Genomic DNA, 23,918 nt, shown 5'->3' with positions numbered 1-23,918 from the left:
AAGCAACAAATAATTATTGGGCAGTAATGAACAGGACTGAAGATTAGTTTCCTGCTTTCATGGAATTACCATGAGCTGAGAAGGATGTGGCTTCCCAGCTGGTACTAGTGGTAAAGAAACTGCCTGCCAATGCAGGAGATGCAAGAGACACAGGTTTGATCCCTTGGTTGGGAAGATCCCCTGGAGTAGGGCATGGCAACCCATTCCAGCATTCTTGCCTGGAGACTCCCTTGGACAGAGGACCCTGATGGACTACAGGCCATAGGATCACACAGAGTTGGACACGACTGAAGCAACTTAGCACGTACACATGAGCATAATGTAAACCAATACTGAACAACAACATAGGCTGTGATGAGCATTGGGAGGGAAGTTAACAAGGTGAGGTAAGGTTGGAGGGAATTATTCCAAACAGGAAAATCAGGGAAGACCTCTCAAACCACATGCATAGTCTCAAATCATCTGGAAAGCTGGATAGTATTTTTCTTAAATATCTATTTATTTGGCTGCATGGGTCTTAGTTGCAGCACATGGGATCTTTCATTGCATCATGCAGGATCTTTCATTCCAGTGCAAGGAATCTCTAGTTGTGGCACGTGGGCTTTGTTGCTGCACTGCATGTGAGACCTCATTTCCCTGACCAGGGAAAGGACCCACATCTTCTGCACTGAAAGGCAGATTCATAACTCCTGGACCACCAGGGAAGTCCCAGTTGGTTAATATTAAGATATTTAAGTGCTTTCACATGAACCCCAGTTGCTCTTCTACTCTAAGGGCCTCCTTTCCATTACATCATTTTCTTCAAAAGGTACATGGGTCTAGACATAAATAGACATAGACATAAATGATCTTAAGACCATTCCTGATCTTAAGAACTCATAGTTTAGCAGAAGAAACAAACATGTAAACAGTTAAGAAAATACAACATGGCTAAGAGGAGACCACCAGCATGAGCAAGGTCCATTCCTCATTAACTCTTCTGCTTTAGCCTTCTGGTGTCCCTGAAAACTCTGTTTACCTGTTTGGGTTTTAGGCTGAAAATTCTGCCTGTCTCCCTATAGAATCTTAATATTTACTTCGACATTGTTGGCTATATCAAAAGTAACTTGACTTGCATGCTCTGCTAGCTTAATTCCCTCACTGGTGGTAGATTCTAGTGTTGGCTTGAGATATACATAACAAAGTACTGGGGAAAATATTTTTAAAACTTACTTTCTTAAAGAGACCATATTTTTCATGTCAGATTTTTCAAATAAGATGTCTGGCCAGATAATTGAAGCTGGCTGTTATCGCACAAGAGAATGTGTTCAAGTGATAATTGTCATGATTAGAAGCCTGTACTGCATTTCAGTATTACCATTTCCTGTCAGTAATCATGCTAGTCTGGAAAGCAGGCAGTGAACGTTTATTTGGACTGCAGGAATTTTTAAAGACAGATAACACAGGCACAGAATACTCTATGAAAGACACACAGAGTTAAAAGTATTTGAACAGATACATAGGTATTTGAATTATGTCCTGGAGTGGCTAGTGGTTTATATTAGCTTGTCAACTCTTAGATTCATCACAACTCTTTCAGATTCCTCTGAGATACTTCTGACTACTGGGAATTGCTACTTTCCCCCCAAGAATGGCGTCGCCACATTCCAGGTCCTAGCACTGGGGAAAGATAAAAAGAGCAGTGATGGTTCCCTTTGCCCAATATCCTTCACTTCACATATTACAACGGCTCCAAATAAGGTAGATTTAGCTGTCAATCCTAGCTTTATATGAGGTGGTAAGTGAAGAAAAAAGGGGATTTAAGTCCTCCAAAGGCACCTTCTCTCTGTATGATTCTTTAATGAGGATGACAGCAGAATTGAGGTTTCTGGAAATGCTCACAGGCATTAGGTGGAATCAGTACACAGTTCCAATAAGGCCCCCCAGAGAAAAGGAATAAGGTCAGGAAAAAGTCAGCTTCTGAAGATACACACTCCAAGAAGCAATAATTATTTGGGGGCAGGGGGAAACTTAGAAAACACATAGACGTAAGATGTGTCTGTGTTTATGATTTAATTAAACCACTATAGTAATGCTCCATGCACACCTTCATGATTGCACTTACCACACTAAAATATAAATTGTTTAGGCATTTGTCTCTTCTGCCTAATCATGAGTTCCTTCATGTTGTTGTTGTTTATTCACTAAGCCATGTCCAACTCTTTGCAGTCCCAAAGACTGTAGCCTGACAGGCTCCTCTGTCCATGGGATTTCCATGGAGTGGGTTACCATTTCCTTCTCCAGGGGATCTTCCCAACCCAGGGATCGAACCTGTGTCTCCTGCATTGGCAGGTGTGTTCTTTACCACTGAACCACCGTGGAAGCCCTCCTTCACGTAGAAACAGCATTTTAGTTATTTTCTCATTCTCGGGATCTAGTACTGTGTCAGGCATATTGAATGAGTGGGAAATATAAGTAAAAAAGGCAGACATTAAAATGCAATAGGTATCTGCATGCAGTATGTAAAAAGGGTAGCTGGATTAACATAATGTTATTTAGCATTATTTAGAAATATTGAAGAGAGCTATTGAATCAGAAGACATGAGAATTCTGAATATGTGTTCACTATAGTAGTGACAGGTATTCATTAGACTATTCCAAAATATGGATGAATTTCTATCAAGCATATGTTGTCTGGATATCCAGGTTCTATGCATATCTATTCATTTCTATAGCATTTGTTGAGTACTTGATATATGTGAGATACTAAGACAGAAATTGGGACTACAAAGACATCTATTTCTGCTCTAAATCTTTACTATTTCCTTTCTTCTGCTAATTTTGGACTAAGTTCTTTTCTGTAGTTCTTTAAGGTGTAGAGTTAGGTTGCTTTGGGGGAATCTTTCTTGCTTCTTAATGTAGAGAAACAATAAACTTGGTGACTTACATGAGCAGAACTTAGCATGGAAGGAGTATATGGCTCCAGAGAGATAAAGTTCTAAAGAACTTTATAGAGTGCGAAGACATTTTTCTAATATACTCCATGAAATAGGAAGTGCAGAGTCTATTAAGTACCACAGATTGTGTGGCTTGAACAACACAAATTTTTTGTGTCACAAATCTGGAGACTAGAAGTTCAAGGTCAATATCTTGGAAGGGTTGTTTCGTCAAAGGCCTCTTTCCTTGGCTTACAGATGGCCATCTTTTCCCTGTGTCTTCACACAGTCTTTCTGTTGTACATGTTTGTATCCTAATCTTTTCTGCTTATCAGGACACAGTCATCTAGGATTAGAGCACACCCTAATGATGTCTTTTTAACTTAATTACCTTTGTAAAGATCCTAAGTCCAAATATAGTTGGAGGCTTGGCCTTCAGCTTATGAATTTCAACAGTTGTTGTTTAGTCACTAAGTCATGTCTGAATCTTCTGTGACCCCATGGATGGTGGCCTTCCAGGCTCCTCTGTCCATGGGATTTCCCAGGCAAGAATACTGGAGTGGGTTGCCATTTCCTTCTCAAGGGGATTTTCCTGACCCGGAGATCAAACTGGAGTTTCCTGCATTGGCAGGCGGATTCTTTACCAGTGGACCACCAGGGAAGCCTGAATTTCAGGAGTTGTTATTCAGTCTCTAAGTCATGTCCCACTCTTTGCAGCTTTATAGACTCCAACACGCCAGGCTTTTCTGCCCTTCACTATCTCCCAGAGTTTGCTCAGACTCATGTCCATTGAGTCAGTGATGCTATCCAACCATCTCATCCTTTGCTGCCCTCTCCTCCTTTTGCCTTCAATCTTTCCCAGCATCAGGGTCTTTTCTAATGAGCTGGCTCTTCACATCAGGTGGCTGAACTACTGAAGCTTCAGCCTCAGCATCATCCTTCCAATGAATATTCAGGGTTAATTTCCTTTAGGATTGACTGGCTTGATCTCCTTGCTATCCAAGGGACTTGCAAGAGTCTCCAACATGACAATTCAAAAGCATTAATTCTTTAGCGCTCAGCCTTCTTTATGGTCCAATTCTCACATCCATACATGACTCTGGAAAAACCATAGCTTTGGCTATATGGACCTTTGTTGGCAAAGTGATGTCTTTGCTTTTTAATATGCTGTCTAGGTTTGCCATAGCTTTCCTTCTAGGCAGCAAGTCTCTTTTAATTTCATGGCAGCAGTCATCATTAGCAATGATTTTGGAACCCAAGAAAATAAAACAAACCATCACTGCTTCCACTTTTTCCCCTTCTATTTGACATGAAGTGATGGGACCTGATGCCATGATCTTAGTTTTTTGAATGTTGAAATTTAAACCAGCTTTTTCACTCTCGTCTTTCACTCTCATCAAGAGGCTCTTTAGTTCCTCTTTGCTTTCTGGTGTTAGAGTTGTATCATCTGTGTATCTGAGGTCATTGATATTTCTCCCTGCAATCTTGATTCCAGCTTGTGCTTCATCCATCCTGGCATTTCACATGAGGTACTCTGCATATAAGTTAAATAAACAGGGTGACAATATACAGCTTTGTTACTCCTTTCCCAATTTTGAGCCAGTCAGTTGTTTCATTTAAGGTTCTAATTGTTGCCTTTTGACTTGCATACAGGTTTCTCAGGAGATAGGTAAGGTGGTCTGGTATTCCCATTTCTTTAAGAACTTTCCACAGTTTGTTGCAATCCACACAGTCAAAGCCTTTAGCATAATAAAAGGAAGACAGACGTAAATGTTTTTCTGTAACTCCCTTGCTTTCTCTATGATCCAACAAATGTAGGTAATTTGATCTCTAGTTCCTCTGCCTTTTCTAAACTCAGCTTACACATCTTGAAGTTCTTGGTTCACATATTGCTGAAGCCTAGCTTGAAGAATTTTGAGCATAACCTTACTAGCCAAGAGAACACACCGGCCAGAGCAAACATCCTCTTCCAGCAACACAAGAGAAGACTCTACACATGGACATCACCAAATGGTCAATACCTAAATCAGTCTGATTATATTCTTTGCAGCCAAAGATGGAGAAACTCTATATAATCCGCAAAAACAAGACCAGGAGCTGACTGTGGTTCAGATCATGAGCTCTTTATTGCCAAATTGAGACTTAAATTGAAGAAAGTAGGGTAAGCCACAAGACCATTCGGGTATGACCTACATCAAATCCCTTACAATTACACAGTGGAAGTGACAAATAGATTCAAGGGATTAGAGCTGATAGACAAGAGTGCCTGAAGAACTATGGATGGAGATTTGTGACATTGTACAGGAGGCAGTGATCAAGCCATCCCCAAGAAAAAGAAAGGCAAAAAGGCAAAATGGTTGTCTGAGGAGGCCTTACAAATAGCTGAGAAAAGAAGAGACGCAAAAGGCAAAGGAGAAAAGGAAAGAGATACCCATCTGAATGCAGAGTTCCAAGGAATAGCAAGGAGAGATAAGAAAGCCTTCTGCAGTAATCAATGCAAAGAAATAGAAGAAAACAATAGAATGGGAAAGATTAGAGATCTCTTTAAGAAAACTAGAGATACCAAAGGAACATTTCATGCAAAGAACAGAAATGGTATGGATCCAACAGAAGCAGAAGATATTAAGAAGAGGTGGCAAGAATACTATACAAGAATATATACAGAAGAATTCAGAAGAACTATACAAAAAAGAATATATAGAGAAGAACTATACAAAAAAGATCTTCATGACCTAGATAACCACGATGGTGTGATCACTCACCTAGAGCCAGACATCCTGGAATGCAAAGTCAAGTGGGCCTTAGGAGGCATCACTACAAACAAAGCTAGAGGAGGTGATGGGATTCCAGTTGAGCTATTTCAAATCCTAAAAGATGATGCTGTGAAAGTGCTGCACTCATTATGCCAGCAAATCTGGAAGACTCAGCAGTTGCCACAGGACTGGAGAAGGTCAGTTTTTATTCCAATCCCAAAGGCAAATGCCAAAGAAAGTTCAATTGAGTGCACAATTACACTCATCTCACATTAGCAAAGTAATGCTCAAAATTCTCCAAGCCAGGCTTCAACAGTACGTGAACCGTGAACTTCCATATGTTCAAACTGCATTTGGAAAAGGCAGAGGAACCAGAGATCAAATTGCCATCATTCGTTATGTCATCAAAAAAGCAAAAGAGTTCCAGAAAAACATCTACTTCTCCTTTATTGATTACACCAAAGCCTTTGACTATGTGGATCACAATAAACTGTGGAAAATTCTGAAAGAGTTGGGAAGACCAGACCACCTTACCTGCCTCCTAAGAAATCTGTATGCAGGTCAAGAAGCAAGATTTAGAAACAGATACGGAACAACAGACTGGTTCCAAAACAGGTAAGGAATATGTCAAAGTTGTATATTGTTACCCTGCTTATTTAATTTACATGCAGAGTACCTCATGTGAAACGCCGGGTTGGATGAAGCACAAACTGGAATCAAGATTGCCAGGAGAAATATCAATAACATCAGATATGCCAATGACACCAACCTTTTTGGTAGAAAGTGAACAGGAACTAAAGAACCTCTTGATGCAAGTGAAAGAGGAAAGTTGGCTTAAAACTCAACATTTAAAAAACTAAGATCATGGCATCAGGTCCCATCACTTCATGGCAAACAGATGGTAAAACAATGGAAACAGTGAAAGACTTTATTTTTAGGGGGGCTTCAAAATCACTGCAGATGGTGATTGCAGCCATGAAATTAAAAGATGCTTGCTCCTTGGAAGAAAAGCTCTGACCAACCTAGACAGCATATTAAAAAGCAGAGACTTTACTTTGCCGACAAAGTCCATCTAGTCAAAGCTATGGTTTTTCCAGTAGTCATGTATGGATGTGAGAGTTGGACTATAAAGAAAGCTGAGTGCTAAAGAATTGATGCTTTTGAGCTGTGGTGTTTGAGAAGCCTCTTGAGAGTCCCTTAGGCTCAAGGAGATCAAACCAGTCAATCATAAAGGAAATCAGTCCTGAATATTCATTGGAAGGACTGTTGCTGAAGCTGAAGTGCCAATACTTTGGTCACCTGATGGGAAGAACTGACTCATTTGAAAAGACCCTGATGCTGGGAAAGATTGAAGGCAGGAGGAGAAGGGGACAACAGAGGATAAGATGGTTGTATGACATCAGCGACATGATGGACATGAGTTTGAGGAAGCTCCAGGAGTTGGTGATGGACAGGGAAGCCTGGTGTGCTACAGTCCATGGGGTCGCAAAGAGTTGGACACGACTGAGCAAGTGAACTTACTAGCATGCAGAATGAGTACAATTGTTCGGTAGTTTAAACATTCTTTGGCATTGCCTTTCTTTAGGATTAGAATAAAAACTGATCTTTTCTGGTCCTGAGGCCACTGGTGAGTTTTCCAAATTTGCTGACACATTGAGTGCAGCACTTTAACAGCATCATCTTTTAGGATTTGAAACAGCTAAGCTGGAGTTCCATCACCTCCACTAGCTTTGTTCTTAGTAATGCTTCCTAAGACCCATTTGACTTCAGACTCCAGAATGTCTGACTCTAGGTGAGTGATCACACCATCGTGTTTATCCAGGTCATTAAGACCTTTCTTGTATAGTTCTGTGTATTCTTGCCACCTCTTCTTAATCTCTTTTGGTTCTGTTATATCCTTCTCATTTCTGTCATTTATCATGCCCATCTTACATGAAGTGTTCCCTTGATATCTCCAATTTTCTTGAAGAGATCTGTAGTCTTTCCAGTTCTATTGTTTTCCTCTACTTCTTTGCATTGTTCATTTAAGAAGGTCTTCTTATCTCTCCTTGCTATTCTCTGAAACTCTGCATTCAGTTGGGTATATTTTTCCCTTTCTTCCTTGCTCCTCTTCTTTCCTCAGCCATTTGTAAAGCCTCTCCAATCACTTTGCCTTCTTGCATTTCTTTTTCTTTGGAATGTTTTTGGTCACTGCCTCCTGTACAGTGTTCTGAACCTCTGTCCATAGTTCTTCAGGCACTCTGTCTACCAGATCTAATCCCTTGCATGTTTTTGTCACCTGCACTGTATAATCACACCAGATTTTATTGAGGTCATGCCTGAATGACCTAGTAGTTTTCCCTAATTTATTCAATTTAAACCTGAATTTTGCAATTAGGAGCCTATGATCTGAGCCACAGTCAGCTCCCAGTCTTGTTTTTACTGACTGTATCAAGCTTCTCCATCTTTTGCTACAAAGAATATAATCAATCTGATTTCAGTATTGACCATTTGGTGATGTCTATGTGTACAGATGTCTCTTGTGTTGTTGGAAAAAGGTGTTTGCTATGACCAGTGTGTTCTCTTGACAAAACGCTGTTAGCCTTCACCCTGCTTCATTTTTTACTCCAAGGCCAAACTTGCCTGTTACTCCAGGTATCTCTTGAATTCCTACTTTTGCATTCCAATCCCCTAAGATGAAAAGCACATTTTTGTGTGTGTTTGTGTTAGTTCTAGAAAGTCTTGTAGGTCTTCCTAGAACCAGTCAATTTCAGCTTCTTCAGCATTAGTGGTTGGTGCATAGATTTGGATTACTGAGATGTTGAATGGTTTGCCTTGGAAATGAACTGAGATCATTCTATCATTTTTGAAGTTGCACCCAAGTACTGCATTTCAGACTCTTTTGTTGACCATGAGGGCTACTCCATTTTTTCTAAGGGGTTTTTGCCCACAATAGTAGATATAATGATTATCTGATCACTAGCAGATACATCCACAACTGAGCATTGTTTCGACTTCGGCCCATCGGCTTCCTTCTTTCTGGAGCTATTAATAATTGCCCTCTACTCTTCCCCAGTAGCATATTGCACACCTTCTAACCCAAGGGCTCATCTTCTGGTGTCATATATTTTTGCCTTTTCATAATTCATGGGGTTCTCTCAGCATGAATACCACAGTGGTTTGCCATTCCCTCCTCCAGTGGACCACGTTTTATGAGAACTCTCCACTATGACCTATCCATCTTGGATCACGCATATTTTCATTAAGTTTCACAAGCCCCTTCACCACAACAAGGCTGTGATCCATGAATGGGGATTATCAGGAGAGGGGGGCGCAATTCTGCCCATAACAAGGTTAGATATACATTTAGGTCATTCAAATAGGAGGGTGGATGACAGGCTTGATTTGTGCAGGACTTGGGACAGGAAGACCCTTTGGAAGACAATCACAATAATCTGTGTGAGTCATGATCAGAGCCTGAGCTAGAAAGAGGACAGTGTATTGAAGTGAGATGCTAAAAGATTTATTAGGAAAAAAGGGCTTGCAGGATAGAATTCAAACTCCTCAGTATAGTCCATAGAGCCTTTGACAATTCAGCCCTGAGCGCTCAATACAGCTGAATGTTCTGCCACTCAGCATCAGGCATGCTACCCTCTAGGCGTAAAGACCTTCTCAAAGTCTCCGATCACTTTTTCTCCAGGTCAAGTCTGTGTGCCTGATCTTCCCTCTTCAGAAAACATTCTTCTCCCTTTTCTTAATCAGCTAAACATCTATTCAGGCAGAGGTAGCCCAGTGTTATCTTCCCCGTGAAACTCCAACTTTCTCTGGCAATGAATCACTTCCTCCTCTAGACACTCTGTGCATAGACTCTCTCACATGGTGCTCTGATTCTTTTATATTTTACAGCTGGCCACCCCCACTAAACTGTAAACTCCTTTTGGGCTGGGATTGGTTCTCTTTCTTTGTTCCCCCAGAGGCTGACATGGTGATCGGCAAATGGAAATTGTGAAGGTATCTGATGAGTGTATGAGAAAGTCTTCTGATACCACTGATATCCTAAGAGGTGAGGCCTTGCCTGTCATTCCTCTGTAATATCTCTTTTTAACTAAAACACTAGGAAGAGACTAAAGCAAGAAAGTCAGATTTTCCATATTTGGGGCTAAATCTCTCTTATAAAAAGTAGCAAGACATTTTCACGAACCAGCAAGGAAAATTCCAAGGGAAAATCCAGGCAAATCACCAGAGTTTCCAATTTGTCACCACTTTAATCCTTCTTGTAAATCACTTCCAGTATAATCTTAAAGGAAAAAATACCACTGTCTTCATGTCTTTTTCTATTGAAGAACTTCAGGAGTGACTCCCATTGCCTATCTGGTTAAATCCAAGTTTCCCTGTCTGTTTTGAAGATTTTCCACAGCCTGGCTGTGTTTCACCTATCCAATCCACTGTCCACCCAAGTCAGAATTAACTTCCTGAAACACAGATAAGATTATTGCTGTAACACTCAAAAATACTTTAAGGCTCCTCATGACCACAGATAAATTTCACATTCCTCACAGAAGCTTTCTACTATTTGGCCCTGGTGTTGTGTTTTCTATAACATCTAGTTTTCTATATAACATCTAGTTTTCTATCTCCAGCTCTTACCTTTCTCCTGAATTCCAGATTCATATGCACCACTGCCTAATCAGTATTTCAACTTAGGTGTCTAATAGACATCCAAAGCATAGTATGCCCAACTCTTGATTTCTCTCCTTTAAATATGCAACTATCACATCCTTCCTTACCTCAGCAAATGGTCTCTAGGTCTAGAAAGACCTTAGAGTTATCTTGGACCCTTGTCATCTAATCTACTGGCAAATTTTGCTAGTTCTGCATTCAGTAAATATTCAGAATTTCACTACTGTCCACAACTCTTTCAAGTGCTACCACTCTGATCTAAGCCACCGTCATCGTGTTTGAGTTATTTCAGTAGTCCCTAACTGGTCCCTCTGCGTATATGTTTGTTCTCCCACCCTCTTTCAAACCCTCAAGGCCGTGTATTATATTATTACATTCATATGACAGTCCTGAATAGAAAGGAACAGCCACCAATGCCGAGACTTGTAGGAGACGCGGGTTCCATCCCTGGGTTGGAAAGATACCCTGCAGTAGGAAATGGCAACCCACTCCAGTACTCTTGCCTGGGAAATCCCATGGACCGAGGAGCCTGGTGGGCTGCAGTCCATGGGGTCGCAAGAGTCGGACAGGACGGAGGGACTAAACAACAACTTCAAGACATCTATTGTCTTGAAGAAATTTTGCCTGCCGCTCCACCCACGCCCACAGTAGCCAGGAGGGATGGAGGGAGGAGGGCGGGAGGATCTCACGCATGCGCTATTGTTCTCTGAGCGCTCGCGTTTGAGCCCCGCCCCTTTCCTTAACTGGTTTAGCCACTGCACTTGCGCAGTTCAGGACTGTTTGTTCCTTTGTCGGCGCTATCAATAAAGTTTTAGCTAGCGCACGCTTTCCTTTTCCTTGGCAAGATGGCGGAGTACGACTTGACTACTCGCATCGCGCACTTTTTAGATCGGCATTTAGTCTTTCCGTTGCTTGAGTTTCTCTCCGTAAAAGAGGTAAGGGGTTTTTTGAGCGCGCGGAAGGCGTGGGAGTGCTTGAGATGCGAGGTAAGGCCAAAAAGCAGTGGCAGAAGCCTTAGGCCTGACGCGTGGGAGGTGGCCCCGAGTTTGGTCTTGAGACGGGCTGTAAGGACCTGCTAGTAGTTTAGCGTCAGCCCTGTTGATTAGCTACGCGAAATTCTGCCGTGAGCAGGGGTAAGGTGACAATACGAAACTCAGGGGCGAAAGGGAACTCAGGGGCGAAAGGGAGTGATCTCTACTTCACTTGAGGTGCCGGTGCCGTAGGGACTTCCGCGTCATTCCTCTCGGAAGTTGGCGATTGGCTGGCTCTGCTGTAGTAATGCTTGACTAGCTGGCTTCTAAAAGCAAAAAATTTAATTTTTTTCCCGGGCACTGTAGGAAGGGTGGTTTGGCTCTGTGCTTTTCTTTGCTGGATGGTTTGGAATGATTTTCTTACACTTAAATATCTAGTCCCTTAATTTCCGTAAAGTTATGAGTTCTTTGCGAGGAGTTTAGCGTTTCTGTAGATAGCCACTTCTAGAAGCGTCGCATGTTTGATTCGATGGGAAGGGGGACCCAAAAAATAACAAACCAGCAATTTTTATCTTGAAAGTTGGTTTTCAGCGTATAGATGTACGGACTTCGAGTGATTGGAATTGGTCGCTAATGTTTATTTAGCTATTCAAGATACCTTGAAAAAATATGTGGTTCTGGACCTAATTTAAAAACATATCTCAGCCCTAAAAGTTTGAAAATCTTAGGCTTAGTTACACTTAAGTTTATTGGGAAATTGGTGTATTTTAGTAGTTACAATAAAGCGATATTGCTGTGAGGAAAGAATTAGAATATTGACCAGAAAAAATAGACGCGTTCTGTTTGCAGAAGCAGAGTAAAACTCGAGTCTACTTAGGGCACTCTAGATTTGGGGAGTAGATTTTGTGTGTCCGAACAGCAAAACAATTAAAAAGCCCTACAAATAAACATTAAATTCTTCTGATAAGTTTTCAAATTTTCCCATGGTGCATTGGACAAGTATAACCCTCAAATTCGTATGAACCTTTTCTAAAAACCTACAGACAACTCTGTAGTTGTTGAAATTAGAGAACAGCCAAGTTTATTTTCAATACTGTTCAAAAATGTCTTGCCATATAAAACTTGGTTCTGTCTTGGTTTTTCTTTTATAGGTTGTACTTAATCTATATTATAGAGCTTGAATAAAACAGTTTAGTTGGCCTTCTGTTGTCTTTTTTGGATAATTGAGAAAGATTCATCAAAGATCAAGGAATAGAAAAATATCTTCTTTACTTCTAAACCAGCCAGACTTCTTGTTTAATGGTCTTTACACTTCGGTTTTTCAAGGCAGACAGATGACAGGGAGGAATACATAAGTGTTAATTAGTTTTTCATTGAGGACCAAAACTGAACAGAGCTGAGAATCAGTGGGAAATAACAGCTCTAACTATGTTTTCTTGGAGAAAATATTGGTAGTTTGGCTGTAATACTTTGAGAGGCAGAAGATGCTGAAATATTTATCAGCAGCCATGAAATTAAAAGACACTTACTCCTTGGAAGGGAAGTTATGACCAACCTAGATAGAATATTCAAAAGCAGAGACATTACTTTGCCAACAAAGGTCTGTCTAGTTAAGGCTATGGTTTTTCCAGTGGTCATGTATGGATGTGAGAGTTGGACTGTGAAGAAAGGTGAGTGCCGAAGAATTAATGCTTTTGAACTGTGGTGTTGGAGAAGACTCTTGAGAGTCCCTTGGACTGCAAGGAGATCCAACCAGTCCATTCTGAAGGAGATCAGCCCTGGGTGTTCTTTGGAAGGAATGATGCTAAAGCTGAAACTCTGGTACTTTGGCCACCTCATGCGAAGAGTTGACTCATTGGAAAAGACTCTGATGCTGGGAGGGATTGGGGGCAGGAGGGGAAGGGGACGACAGAGGATGAGATGGCTGGATGGCATCACTGACTCGATGGACATGAGTTTGAGTGGACTCCAGGAGTTGGTGATGGACAGGGAGGCCTGGCGTGCTGTGATTCATGGGGTTGCAGAGTCGGACACGACTGAGCAACTGAACTGAACTAAAGTATAGGATTACCATGGAATTAGGAGAAATCCAAGATAAAATCTCATCACTAAAAAACTTACCCTTTGGTAGAGAAAGGTCTGTAATTATAAGTCCAAGAGTAATAAATGTCAGAGAAGTACTATCAGAGTGTTATCAAAATTGAAGAGGTACTATTCTGTGGGCAAAAAGGATTTTGAGGAGGGGAGTCTGAGTTTTATAGGCTGGATGGTTAGGATAGATACTCAGTGGTGATGAGGGTATTAATTAAGTATATTTATAGTATATTGGAGAATATAAGCTCCATGAGAGCAGGAACTGTGTTTTCTCCCTTATGTTCTCAGTAAAGAGAGTCTGATATAAAGGCTTTTCATGATTATTTAATAAATGTGTGAATACTTATTTGAAGCTTGATGTTCTTTATTCTCAAGTGAAGTAGAAGGCCAGATAATTTTTAAGAGCCTGGGGAATGAATTGAGACCTGGACTAGGATCCTGTCTCTGTAGGATCCTGTCTCTGTCAGCACTCTGGTGCACTTGGGAGCTGTCTTTCCCATCTTGACTAAACCTTTTCTCATGCATCAAGTGTTCCTACTACTACCAGCCTCATGGGGTAAGTTAGAAAAATTCATGAACTAGTGCGTATAAAGAATTCAGTCTTCTGGTACAGAGTAGCTACTCCAAAGCCTCCAAAGGAGGCTGCTGCTGCTGCTAAGTCGCTTCAGTCGTGACTAGGCTGTCCTATATGAGAGGGGAGTGAGGCATTCAGTTGGGGTTTTGAGGAGTGAGGTCAAGCATGGAAATGGTGACTGAAGAAGCTGACCAAAGACAAGTGCAAGGATTGGTGAGTGTGAAGAGCCTAATTTTGATTGGAAATCTTACATTTATAAGTGGTCATTCTTGGAATGAGAGAAACAGTAGAAGGTTATTTGAGTAGCGTAGACAATGTGGTGGATAAATGCCATCTCAAGATTGATGAGAAAGAATTGTTGATTTGAGAAAAGCAGAGATTTGATTGAATAACATTATTGCCTAGTTCTGAAATATTTTATAATTAACCTTAGCCAGAACATAGAAAAGAGATAAATTTTGCCAGTGCTAGCAATTGACATTGAATTCTGTTTGGTTGGAGAAAATGAATGGAATAAATGATAACTAGTACAGAGAAGAGCTTTAAAATAGCCAAAACCTGGTGGGCTGCTGTCAGTTCATGGGGCCACAAAGACTCAGACATGACTGAGCACACGTTAAAGAGAAGAGCTTGGAAATAGCAAAACTATCCAAACTAACGTGGAAAGTGACCATCAAAAACTGTAAAAATTAGAACAGAAGGTGTGTTGAGGGTGATCAAGCATTTCAGAAACAGTGGTAGAAGAGGTGATGAATTTAAGTTAGAAATGTAGAGATGAGGTACTGGATGAAAGTTATAATTTGCAAGATAAAGAAGCTTTAAGGGCTTGAGTATTTGAAGAATCATCAGTGTAGATGTTGGATTTGTAGAGAGTGATAGCAGGAAGAGGTGTTGAAAGATTTTTAGTTTATTAATAAGTAGTTTTCAAGAGGTAGACAGACTGAATTGGCCGACTGTAGCATGTGAACCAAATAAAGCCCTCTTTGCCTGTTTTGTATGGTCTGAGCTTAAAAAAAAATTTAACAGATGAGCATTTGCAGTTGTTCTTAACTATAGAACACTAACTGTACACCAGTTGAGTGAAATTTTTCCTGTCTAGAAAGAATTCCATTCTTCTCATTAGAACTGTGTTGCAAAAAATTTTATTCTGTGTTATATTTTTTAATTTCAAAAAGAAAATTGTAACTTTTCTTTCTTATGGTACTTACATATAGTATTCTTGATTTTTGCGTTTTGGCTCACAAAATTTAAAATGTTTACTATCTTTTCTTTACAGAAAAAGTTTGCCTATAAGATAAAATTTAGAGAGAATGATGTAAGTGGGTGTAGATTTAAGAAGGGGCCATTGAGGTCTGAGGCAGAGCAGCAATGCTTTGGATCTACAGCTGGGAGAAACGTTACGAATTAAAGGCTGTTGATGAAGTGACGAGGAGAGGTGGCATGCCAGGAAAAGGATCTATTCACCTAAGGTTAGAGTTTCCATAGGGCAAACTGAAAGGAAACTTTGTTGTTGTTTTGTTTTATAAGTCAACTTCTTACCAAGTATAACGTACATACAGAAAAGTGAGCAAATAAAATGCTTTTTTTCCTCCCAAGGAAGCACACTTATGTGTGACCACCATCCAGATCAAAAAATAAAATGTTGCAAACATCCTAAAAATCTTTCTTCTGACCATTCTTAGTCATTACTCACTCTTCCCAAAGGTAAGCACTAGTTTGATTAGTTTGGCTGTTAAAATTTTTATATACATGGAATTAAGCATTCACCAGCACCTACTGCTTTGTATGACTTCTTTCCACATTGTGAGATTTATCTAAGTTAGGGTGGTAGTAGTTCATTCATTTTCAATTTGGGATGTTAATCCATTGTATGAATAGACTGCTGTTGATTCATTCTCATGTTGATAGACTTGGCTGTTACAAATAACGTTTCTGGGAACAGTCTTGGTAATGTCCTTTGAATGTATACACCCATTTATTTTGGGTACCTAGGAGTAGAATTGCTAGGTTAAAGAATATTTTAGTTTTGGAAGATAAAAAAAACAGTTTTCCAAAGAGGTTGTAGTTCTGGCAGCAGAGTAAATTGTTCAGTTTCTCTACATCTATACCAACACTGATATTGTCAGTTTTTTTGATTTTAGTGTGGTTTTAATTTATATTTCCTTTTAATTAAGGAATTAATGAGGTTGAGGACCTTTCTCGGTGTTTATTGGCCATTTGGGTATACTATTGTGGAGTGCCTGTTAAAATCTTACAGCCATTTTCAATTCGATTGTCTTTTTCTTACTATTTTGTGGGAGTTCTATGTAGTTCGGAAGGTTCAGGTTTGATCTCGTGGCTGTACCATTTGACCACCTTTATCTTGTCTTTTCATGAACAGTAAAATGTTGTAGAAATTATCTGCATTTTTCTTTGCATGGCAAAACTAGATTTAGTACAAAAATCTTGTGCTGAAATGGTATCATCTTGAGTACTTGATTAAAAATTGTTTTTGAATTAACATTACCGTCTCTCTTCCTGAGTGCCCTCGTGTAAAATCCTTACATGTTGCTCAGTACACGACATGTTTATGTGAGTTTGCTTATGTATCTATTTGGTCCCAGAACTGTGGGCTAAATTCATGTTTATTGGACTTTTTGCCAAAGCGAAACCTGTTACGACAAGATTGACAGAATGGGTGCTAGTTTTGTTTCAGGAGTGTGGATGGAAAGCATGAAGGATTTTAACTATTTAGAGAAAAAGTATGTGGAATATAAAGGAGAGACCACCTCAAGGAGAAATGAGTAGGCATCTTGTGGATGTGAGTGACTGAGAAGGTAAAACATTTAAGAGTTGATTCCTAATTACCTGATTGTGGAAAGGTGTCAGCTATACCATGTGCTTCTCAGTGGGGTTGGTATGGTTGGTTGTTTACCCATAGCCTTGTTCTTTCTAGGCTAAAAGGTGACTTGTAGGGACACATAAAAGATCAGAAGTTGGTGAGAATGGTTTTGCTTTATTTTAAAGTTGTTAGGTAAACAAAATCTTTTGTCTCTGTAAGTTGATTGCTTGCCTTTCTTGTAGGAGCATGAATTAATAGTGTATGATATTTTACTAAAATATTGTAGTTTAGGATATGTTCCCAGGTACACTAATCTTTACTATTAACTACTTTTTTTGAGGGAACTTCAGTTTATTCATTAGAAAGTTGTTTTGTTTTTTTTTGCAGATATATAATGAAAAGGAGTTGTTACAAGGGAAATTGGATCTTCTTAGTGATACCAACATGGTAGACTTTGCTATGGATGTGTACAAAAACCTTTATTCTGATGATATTCCTCATGGTAAGTTTTTTCATTACATCTGAAGTTTGACCTGTGAGCTGAGGGCATGTGTATTAAACATTTTGTGATTTATAAAAGAACTTTAGCTGAAGTTTTAATAATTATTTGAATGATTTAAAAGTTGTTTGAGTGATAGGTAATAAATATAAAGGCTACAGGTCTTCAAAAAGTATTTTCATTCATAAAAGGTGTGAATCTACTTTAAAACATGGTCATCAATGTTTTCAGTTCATAGTATGCATCATCAGAGTTGTACTTACTAATCAGATTGTTTCCTTAGAATTATCTGAGAATGTTGCAGGTTTTTTGGCTTGCTAACTTTTTCAGTTAGCATCGTGTGTGCCTTAGAGATTTCCTGTTTGTCTTGAAGCATCTGAGAATAGCCCTGGTCCTCAAAAGCTTGGTCCCCAGAAGTACCATCTTCAGCTCACCTGGGAGAGCTTGTTAGAAATGCGAATTCTTGTGCACAGATTTACTTAGCCAGAGAAAGTTGGCCAAAGACCAGCACTCAAATTAGGGAACTACTGTGGTATAGTATTTTCTAAATCCCTGTTTTCTGTAGTAATAAGTAAAGTTGCTCCGTCGTGTGCAACTCTCCGCGACCCAATGGACGGTAGCCTACCAGGCTCCTCTGTCCATGGGATTTTCCAGGCAAGAGTACTGGAGTGGGTTGCCATTTCCTTCTCCAGTAGATATTCTTTAAAAACAAAAAAAAACACTGCAAGTAATATTAAAAGATGTTAAGAACTCTTCAGTAGAGAAATAACAATTTGCTCTATTTAAATAGACATTTCTCAACATTTGATCTAGATTCCCTCTGTGTGTGAGAAACACTCTTCTAGTATATACTTTCTAATATATAATGTAGAAATTATCTTAAACATAATCACTGTTTTGACTTCTTCTAAAATTTCCTGCAAGAACCATAGCTCTTTATATTTTAATTTGTGGTGAAAAAGTAGACTTACTATTTCTCTGAAACTTTAAAACATGCTAACAGGGTAGGTTACGTGCAGGTTTTCTCTGACTTCATAGTGCATTAAAAAGGAACTATAGAATTGTCTGTGAGAGATTGCCGAACTGGATTTATAGCGAAAAGAGAAGTTACTGATTGGATTTAAATTCCATTCAATCTAGTTGAAAACCTGTAGTAATAATGTATGGAAACCCTTTTGGGCCTGTGTTCAGAAACTGGGATAGTCTGCTGAGAGAATGCAGTGACAGCAAATATGAAAACACCGAGAATGAAGTCTCTGAAATGTAAAGTTAGGTAATTGGTTCCTCAACAGCTTCTTTCAGACTGTATCTGTATATTCCTCAGTTTGCTCTGAGAGTAAGAAGACTTTGTGATGCTAGAAAGAAACAAATTGGATCTAGGGGAGTTACTGACTTGGTGGCTCCTGGCATGTGAATATGTTGGGGAGAAATATATATGCGTACAATTTAGATAGATTGAAAAATGTCCAAGACATCCTCATAGTTAGCAGTATAATTTAACATTGTAGTACTCCTTTGCATTTTTAATAGCTTTGAGAGAAAAAAGAACAACTGTTGTTGCACAGCTGAAACAGCTTCAAGCAGAAACTGAACCAATTGTGAAGATGTTTGAAGATCCAGAAACTACAAGGCAAATGCAGTCAACCAGGTAGCTTCTTTCTTTTTTAAAAAAGTATTTTATTGAAGTTGCATTGGTATATAATGTTGTGTTAATTTCTGCTGTACAACAGAGTAATTCAGTTCTGCGTGTATATAGGTTTTGTGTTCTCCAGCATGGTTTTTTCACGGGATATTGAAAATAGTTCTTGTACTGCACAGTAGGTCTTTGTGGTTATCCATTAGATATATTTAAAGCTTCCATCTGCTAATCCTCGCCTCTCCCCCTGCGCGCCCCCCGCCCCGGCCCAGGCAACTACAAGTCTGTCCTCTGCGTCTGTGAATTTATTTCTGTTTTGTAGTTCATTTGTGTCATAGCTTAGATTCCACATCCAAGTGATGTCATATGGTGTTTGTCTTTCTGTTTTTGACTTAGTATGATGTAGGTACAATCATGTTGTTACAATTGGTGTTATTTCATTCATTTTATGGCTGAGTAGTATTCCATTGTTTATATGTACATCTTTATCCATTCACCTGTTACTGGACATTTTACGTTGTTTTCATAACAACTCGGTTACTGTGAATGGCACTCTTATGAACATAGGGGTTCGTGTATCTTTTTGAACTACAGTTTTGTTTATATATGTGCTCAGGAGTGGGATTGCTGGATCATATGGTAGCTCTGTTTTTAGTTTTTTGAGGTGCCTCCATACCGTTTTCCACAGAGGCTGCACCAATTTGCATTCCCACCAACAGTGTAGGAGGGTTTCCGTTTGTCCACAACCTCACCAGCATTTATTGTTAGACTTTTAATAATGGCCATTCTCCCTGGTGTGAGATGGTACCTCATTGCAGTTTTGATTTGCATTTCTCTAATAATTAGCAGTGTTGGGCACATTTTCATATGCCTGTTGGCCATCTGTATGACTTCTTTGGAGAAGTGTTTATTTAGACCTTCATGTCCTTTTTCAGTTGGGTTGCTTGCTTTGTTGTTGTTGAGTTATATGAGCTGTTGTATTTTTTTTTTTGGTTTTGTCACATTGGGTGGCATGTAGGATCTTAATTCCCCAACCAGAGTTCAAACCTGTTCCTCCTGCAGTAGAAGTGAGAAGTCCTGAGCACTGGACCACCAGGGAATTCCCTTATGAGCTGTTTGTATTTTGGGAAATTAAGCCTTTGTTGGTCGTATCATTTGTATATATATTTTCCAGTCAGTGGATTATCTTTTCATTTTGCTTATGGTTTCTTTTGCTGTACAAAAGCTTATAAATTTGACTAGGTCCTCTTTGCTTATTTCTGTTTTTATTTCTATTGCCTTCAGGTAACCTCTCCTTAATCTGAATTCTAAAATTCTCTTTTCTGGATTAATACAAACATTAATTCATGCTTTATCTAGTAACTCAGTCTAAAAGTTCATGGTCTAAATGATGACTTTGTTTACTTTGCTTTATCTTTATTGTGTAGGGACCAAGAAGTCCTTAATTATAACTGATAATACTAAATGTTCTTAGAACTTCTTGACCAGTTAATCCAAATGTCATTATGCTGAGCACCTCCACCCCTCTTTCCAGGGACTTCTGGGAATGTCTGGAGACATTTTCGGTTGTCACAATTAGAGAGATGCTGCTGGCATCTAAAGAGAGGCCAGGAATGCAGCTGTACATCCTACAGTGCATCAGATACTATCCTCCCTTCCCCCTAAAAGAATCACCCAACCCAAAATGTCAGTAGTGCTGCGGGTGAGAAACTCTGTGCCTAGGGAGGACCTGTTCGGGAAATCCTGAGCTCTCTTATCACATTGCATCATTCTCTCCTATCCTTCCATGCCCAGCCCGAGGAGGGTGGTAGAGAGCTGATAGGTTATTTTTTATTCGTGACTTCCTCTTAGCTAGAAGTAGACTTATTGTTGACTTTACTAAGTGAAGACCTTTGTGTCATTAAAAATGTTTAAAAATAAAGTCCTCTAGTAAAATTGAATATTACCATCATGGAAAATCTTTTCTATCAATATATTCACTTGAGGAGGAGTTCAGGATTTTACCATGTTGCACCTTGAGTTCTTATGATACATCACTGAACCAAATTTTTAGAGTGATTGGCTCTATGTTTTTATTTGTGATTTGAGAAAGTGTTACCAGATATTTCTTTTTATAAAAGCAGCAAGTACTACAATGTACTTGCTATACATACATACTATACATGTACATACTATGCTGCGGCTACTGCTGAGTCGCTTCAGCCGTGTCCGACTCTGTGCGACCCCACCGACGGCAGCCCACGAAGCTCCTCTGTCCCTGGAATTCTCCAGGCAAGAATACTGGAGTGGGTTGCCGTTTCCTTCTCAAATGCATGAAAGTGAAAAGTGAAAGTGAAGTCGCTCAGTGGTGCCCAACTCTTAGCGACCCCATGGACTGCAGCCTACCAGGCTCCTCTGTCCATGGGATTTTCCAGGCAAGAGTACTGGAGTGGGGTGCCATTGCCTTCTCCATATACTTTATAATATAAAGTGTGTAACAGAGTTCTTCACTGTGGTCTACAGCAAGTATTAAGTGAGGTGTTTTTTAAAAATCTTTTTATGTTAAAATTTTGTAAATGTTTTTATTATTATAATATGCTCATATCCCCTCCCCATTAAACTTTCAAGTAAAATTATGCTCCCAAAGACATGCAACAGTATTCATTCTTGCAGTAAACATAAGGAAATGGTTTCAGTCTTGAAAATGTGCAAAAGGCGGGCAACTCTGCCACCTGTCATTTGTCCCTTGTGTCTTTGTCACTAATTTGTTTTTTACTAGGCTGCCAGCATCTCAAGTTATGCTACTTCTAGAAAAGTTAAATTGGGTTTTTTGACCCTTTGGTATGAACTGTATATTGATAGAATGTGTAGCACAGATAGCCTGTAAGTTAAGCATGCTTTGTTAGTCTTCGAAATTTGCCAAATCACTGTTCTTATGAAAAATACTAACATTGTGGAGGGGGGCAAAATTAATCTATAGGATTAATTTGTGCTTGTTTGTATCGTCTGTTTATTTCCTTCTCTATTCTAATATATTATCAATTAGAAATGTGTCCTCAAGAGAGCAAATAGCATTTTCAGTAGGTTACCACCTAAATAGATCTCACTGATGTCACTATAAGAATAGTCAGAATGTTCTGGTTTTATTACCTGAAAAACTGAGATCATGTGGTGAATCAGAACATATGATTTTTAATTAGGGCTTAAGAAATCTCAAAAGTGAAATTTTAAACTTTAGTTTTCCTTGAGTTCCTATTCCTTATGTTCAAAACATGTAATGTTCTGTTTATTTCTGCTGCTGCTAAGTCGCTTCAGTTGTGTCCAACTCTGTGCGACCCCAGAGACGGCAGCCCACCAGGCTCTCCGTCCCTGGGATTCTCCAGGCAAGAACACTGGAGTGGGTTGCCATTTCCTTCTCCAGTTTATTTCTGGAAGTCTTATTTTTAGTGTTAAATATTAAAGTAATTGTGTGGCTTTATGTGAGTAATAAGGTAGAAGTTGAATATGCTTGTTTTCTGTGGTCTGTGAAAGACAGTAATTTTTAAATTTTTTTATTAAGGGATGGTCGGATGCTGTTTGACTACCTGGCAGACAAGCATGGTGTAAGTGGTCTTTTAAAAAACTGTTTAGTTGTCATATTGTAATAAAGGTACAATGCTGAATAAATAATAAAGAACAATGCTTAATAGTTAGATTCATGGCTTGAAAAGGATGTAATTTCCCAATTAATGTGTTAGACATAAGACCAGGTATGTTTTTGGAGCTTTAAAAATTAGTCTTGATTGGAAAATAATACGCTTGTAATTACCTTTAGATAACATGTTAGCTTTTTGTATTTCTGACAAGCAGGTAAAACAGAACTAAATATGAATTAAAATGCCTTGAAGAATAGCAATAAGTAACACTTTGGCTACCTTGTGGAATGTAGTAGCCCTTGATGTTACCAAGACCTTTATAAATCTCAGATAAAGGAATGTTGTTATAGGCTTACATAGTCATCTTCCAGTCTCCTTCCCTTGCATTAACTCAAAGTGTGTGTATAATCATTTGCATATAATTAATTATTTAGCTTGCATTCAAGTTTTGTCTTTTATTTAACACATAATTATTGTAACAGGAGGCATGTTGACTACTGTGCATGATTACTTTTTCTAGTTTCTATGTAAAATGTTTTGATATATTTGTTAATGTTCTAGTTTGGAGCCTTTCTCTTAGATTTCTTCTCTTTCACTAGGTTTGAATCATAAACTCTAAAAATGGGTGTAATTTGGGGGCCAGTTTTTGCAGAGAACTGAAATTTACTGTACACATTATTTATACAGAATCAGAAAATCTTAACAGGGATGCATGTGCTAGATAGTTGTCTAAGCTCCTTTACCAGCTAAGGGATTCACACGTCAGACCTTCAGCTATAGTTCAAGTTTGTATCACAACAGTGAAGATGTTACAATTCATAACTCAAGGCCAGAGCTGTGAATGTGAAATTCAGTAATTCCTAATATATATTTTAAGGGTCATGTGGTTTTCTGATATTGGGCTGGGGGAGGGATCAATTTTTGAAAGAATTGCTATCTGGGGACATTTGAAAGAGTAAATGGTTTGAATCTTAAAACTCAAAATTAAGAAGCATAACCTAAGCTTTTTTCTTTTTGTAGTTCAGGCAGGAATATTTAGATACACTGTACAGGTATGCAAAATTCCAGTATGAATGTGGAAATTACTCTGGAGCAGCAGAATATCTTTACTTCTTTAGAGTGTTGGTAAGTAATCTTTTCTTTTCCCTCTCTTTTGTAGGTTGCCTTGGTTCTTCAAAACAGGTCTATAGATTTGGGTCTGTCCATTAAGTTTTCAGCCATCATTGGCAAAAGAAAAAATAAACTTTCAACAAAAGCCAGAGAGAAACAGGAAACCTTATGTCAGGGCCTCAAAGTTTGGAGGGAGATTTAGCTTGTCCTTGAAATCCAAAAGTAGGAACCACTAATTTGTCATTTTATATATAGATGTATGATTTTAGCAT

At 39.1% G+C, this 23,918-nt stretch overlaps 1 protein-coding gene across 1 annotated transcript in view; it reads left to right on the top strand.

The window, feature by feature from the left end:
* The first annotated feature begins 11,156 nt into the window (after window positions 1–11,156).
* The window catches only part of EIF3E (eukaryotic translation initiation factor 3 subunit E), a 47,646-nt gene continuing 34,884 nt past the window's right edge, over window positions 11,157–23,918 (top strand). Inside the window, exons 1-5 of the mRNA XM_086336314.1 lie at window positions 11,157–11,262; window positions 17,175–17,289; window positions 18,817–18,934; window positions 22,461–22,503; window positions 23,557–23,661. Coding sequence (XP_086192440.1) covers window positions 11,173–11,262; window positions 17,175–17,289; window positions 18,817–18,934; window positions 22,461–22,503; window positions 23,557–23,661 — 471 coding nt within the window. The 5' untranslated portion in view covers window positions 11,157–11,172. The remainder of the gene's footprint in view (window positions 11,263–17,174; window positions 17,290–18,816; window positions 18,935–22,460; window positions 22,504–23,556; window positions 23,662–23,918) is intronic.

This window comes from Bos grunniens, chromosome 14 (genome assembly GCF_055505025.1).
Source record: "Bos grunniens cultivar Pamir isolate PY7600 chromosome 14, Bosgru_T2T1.0, whole genome shotgun sequence".
Classification (NCBI taxonomy): Eukaryota; Metazoa; Chordata; class Mammalia; order Artiodactyla; family Bovidae; genus Bos; species Bos grunniens.
This window is presented reverse-complemented; position numbering and strand designations above follow the sequence as displayed.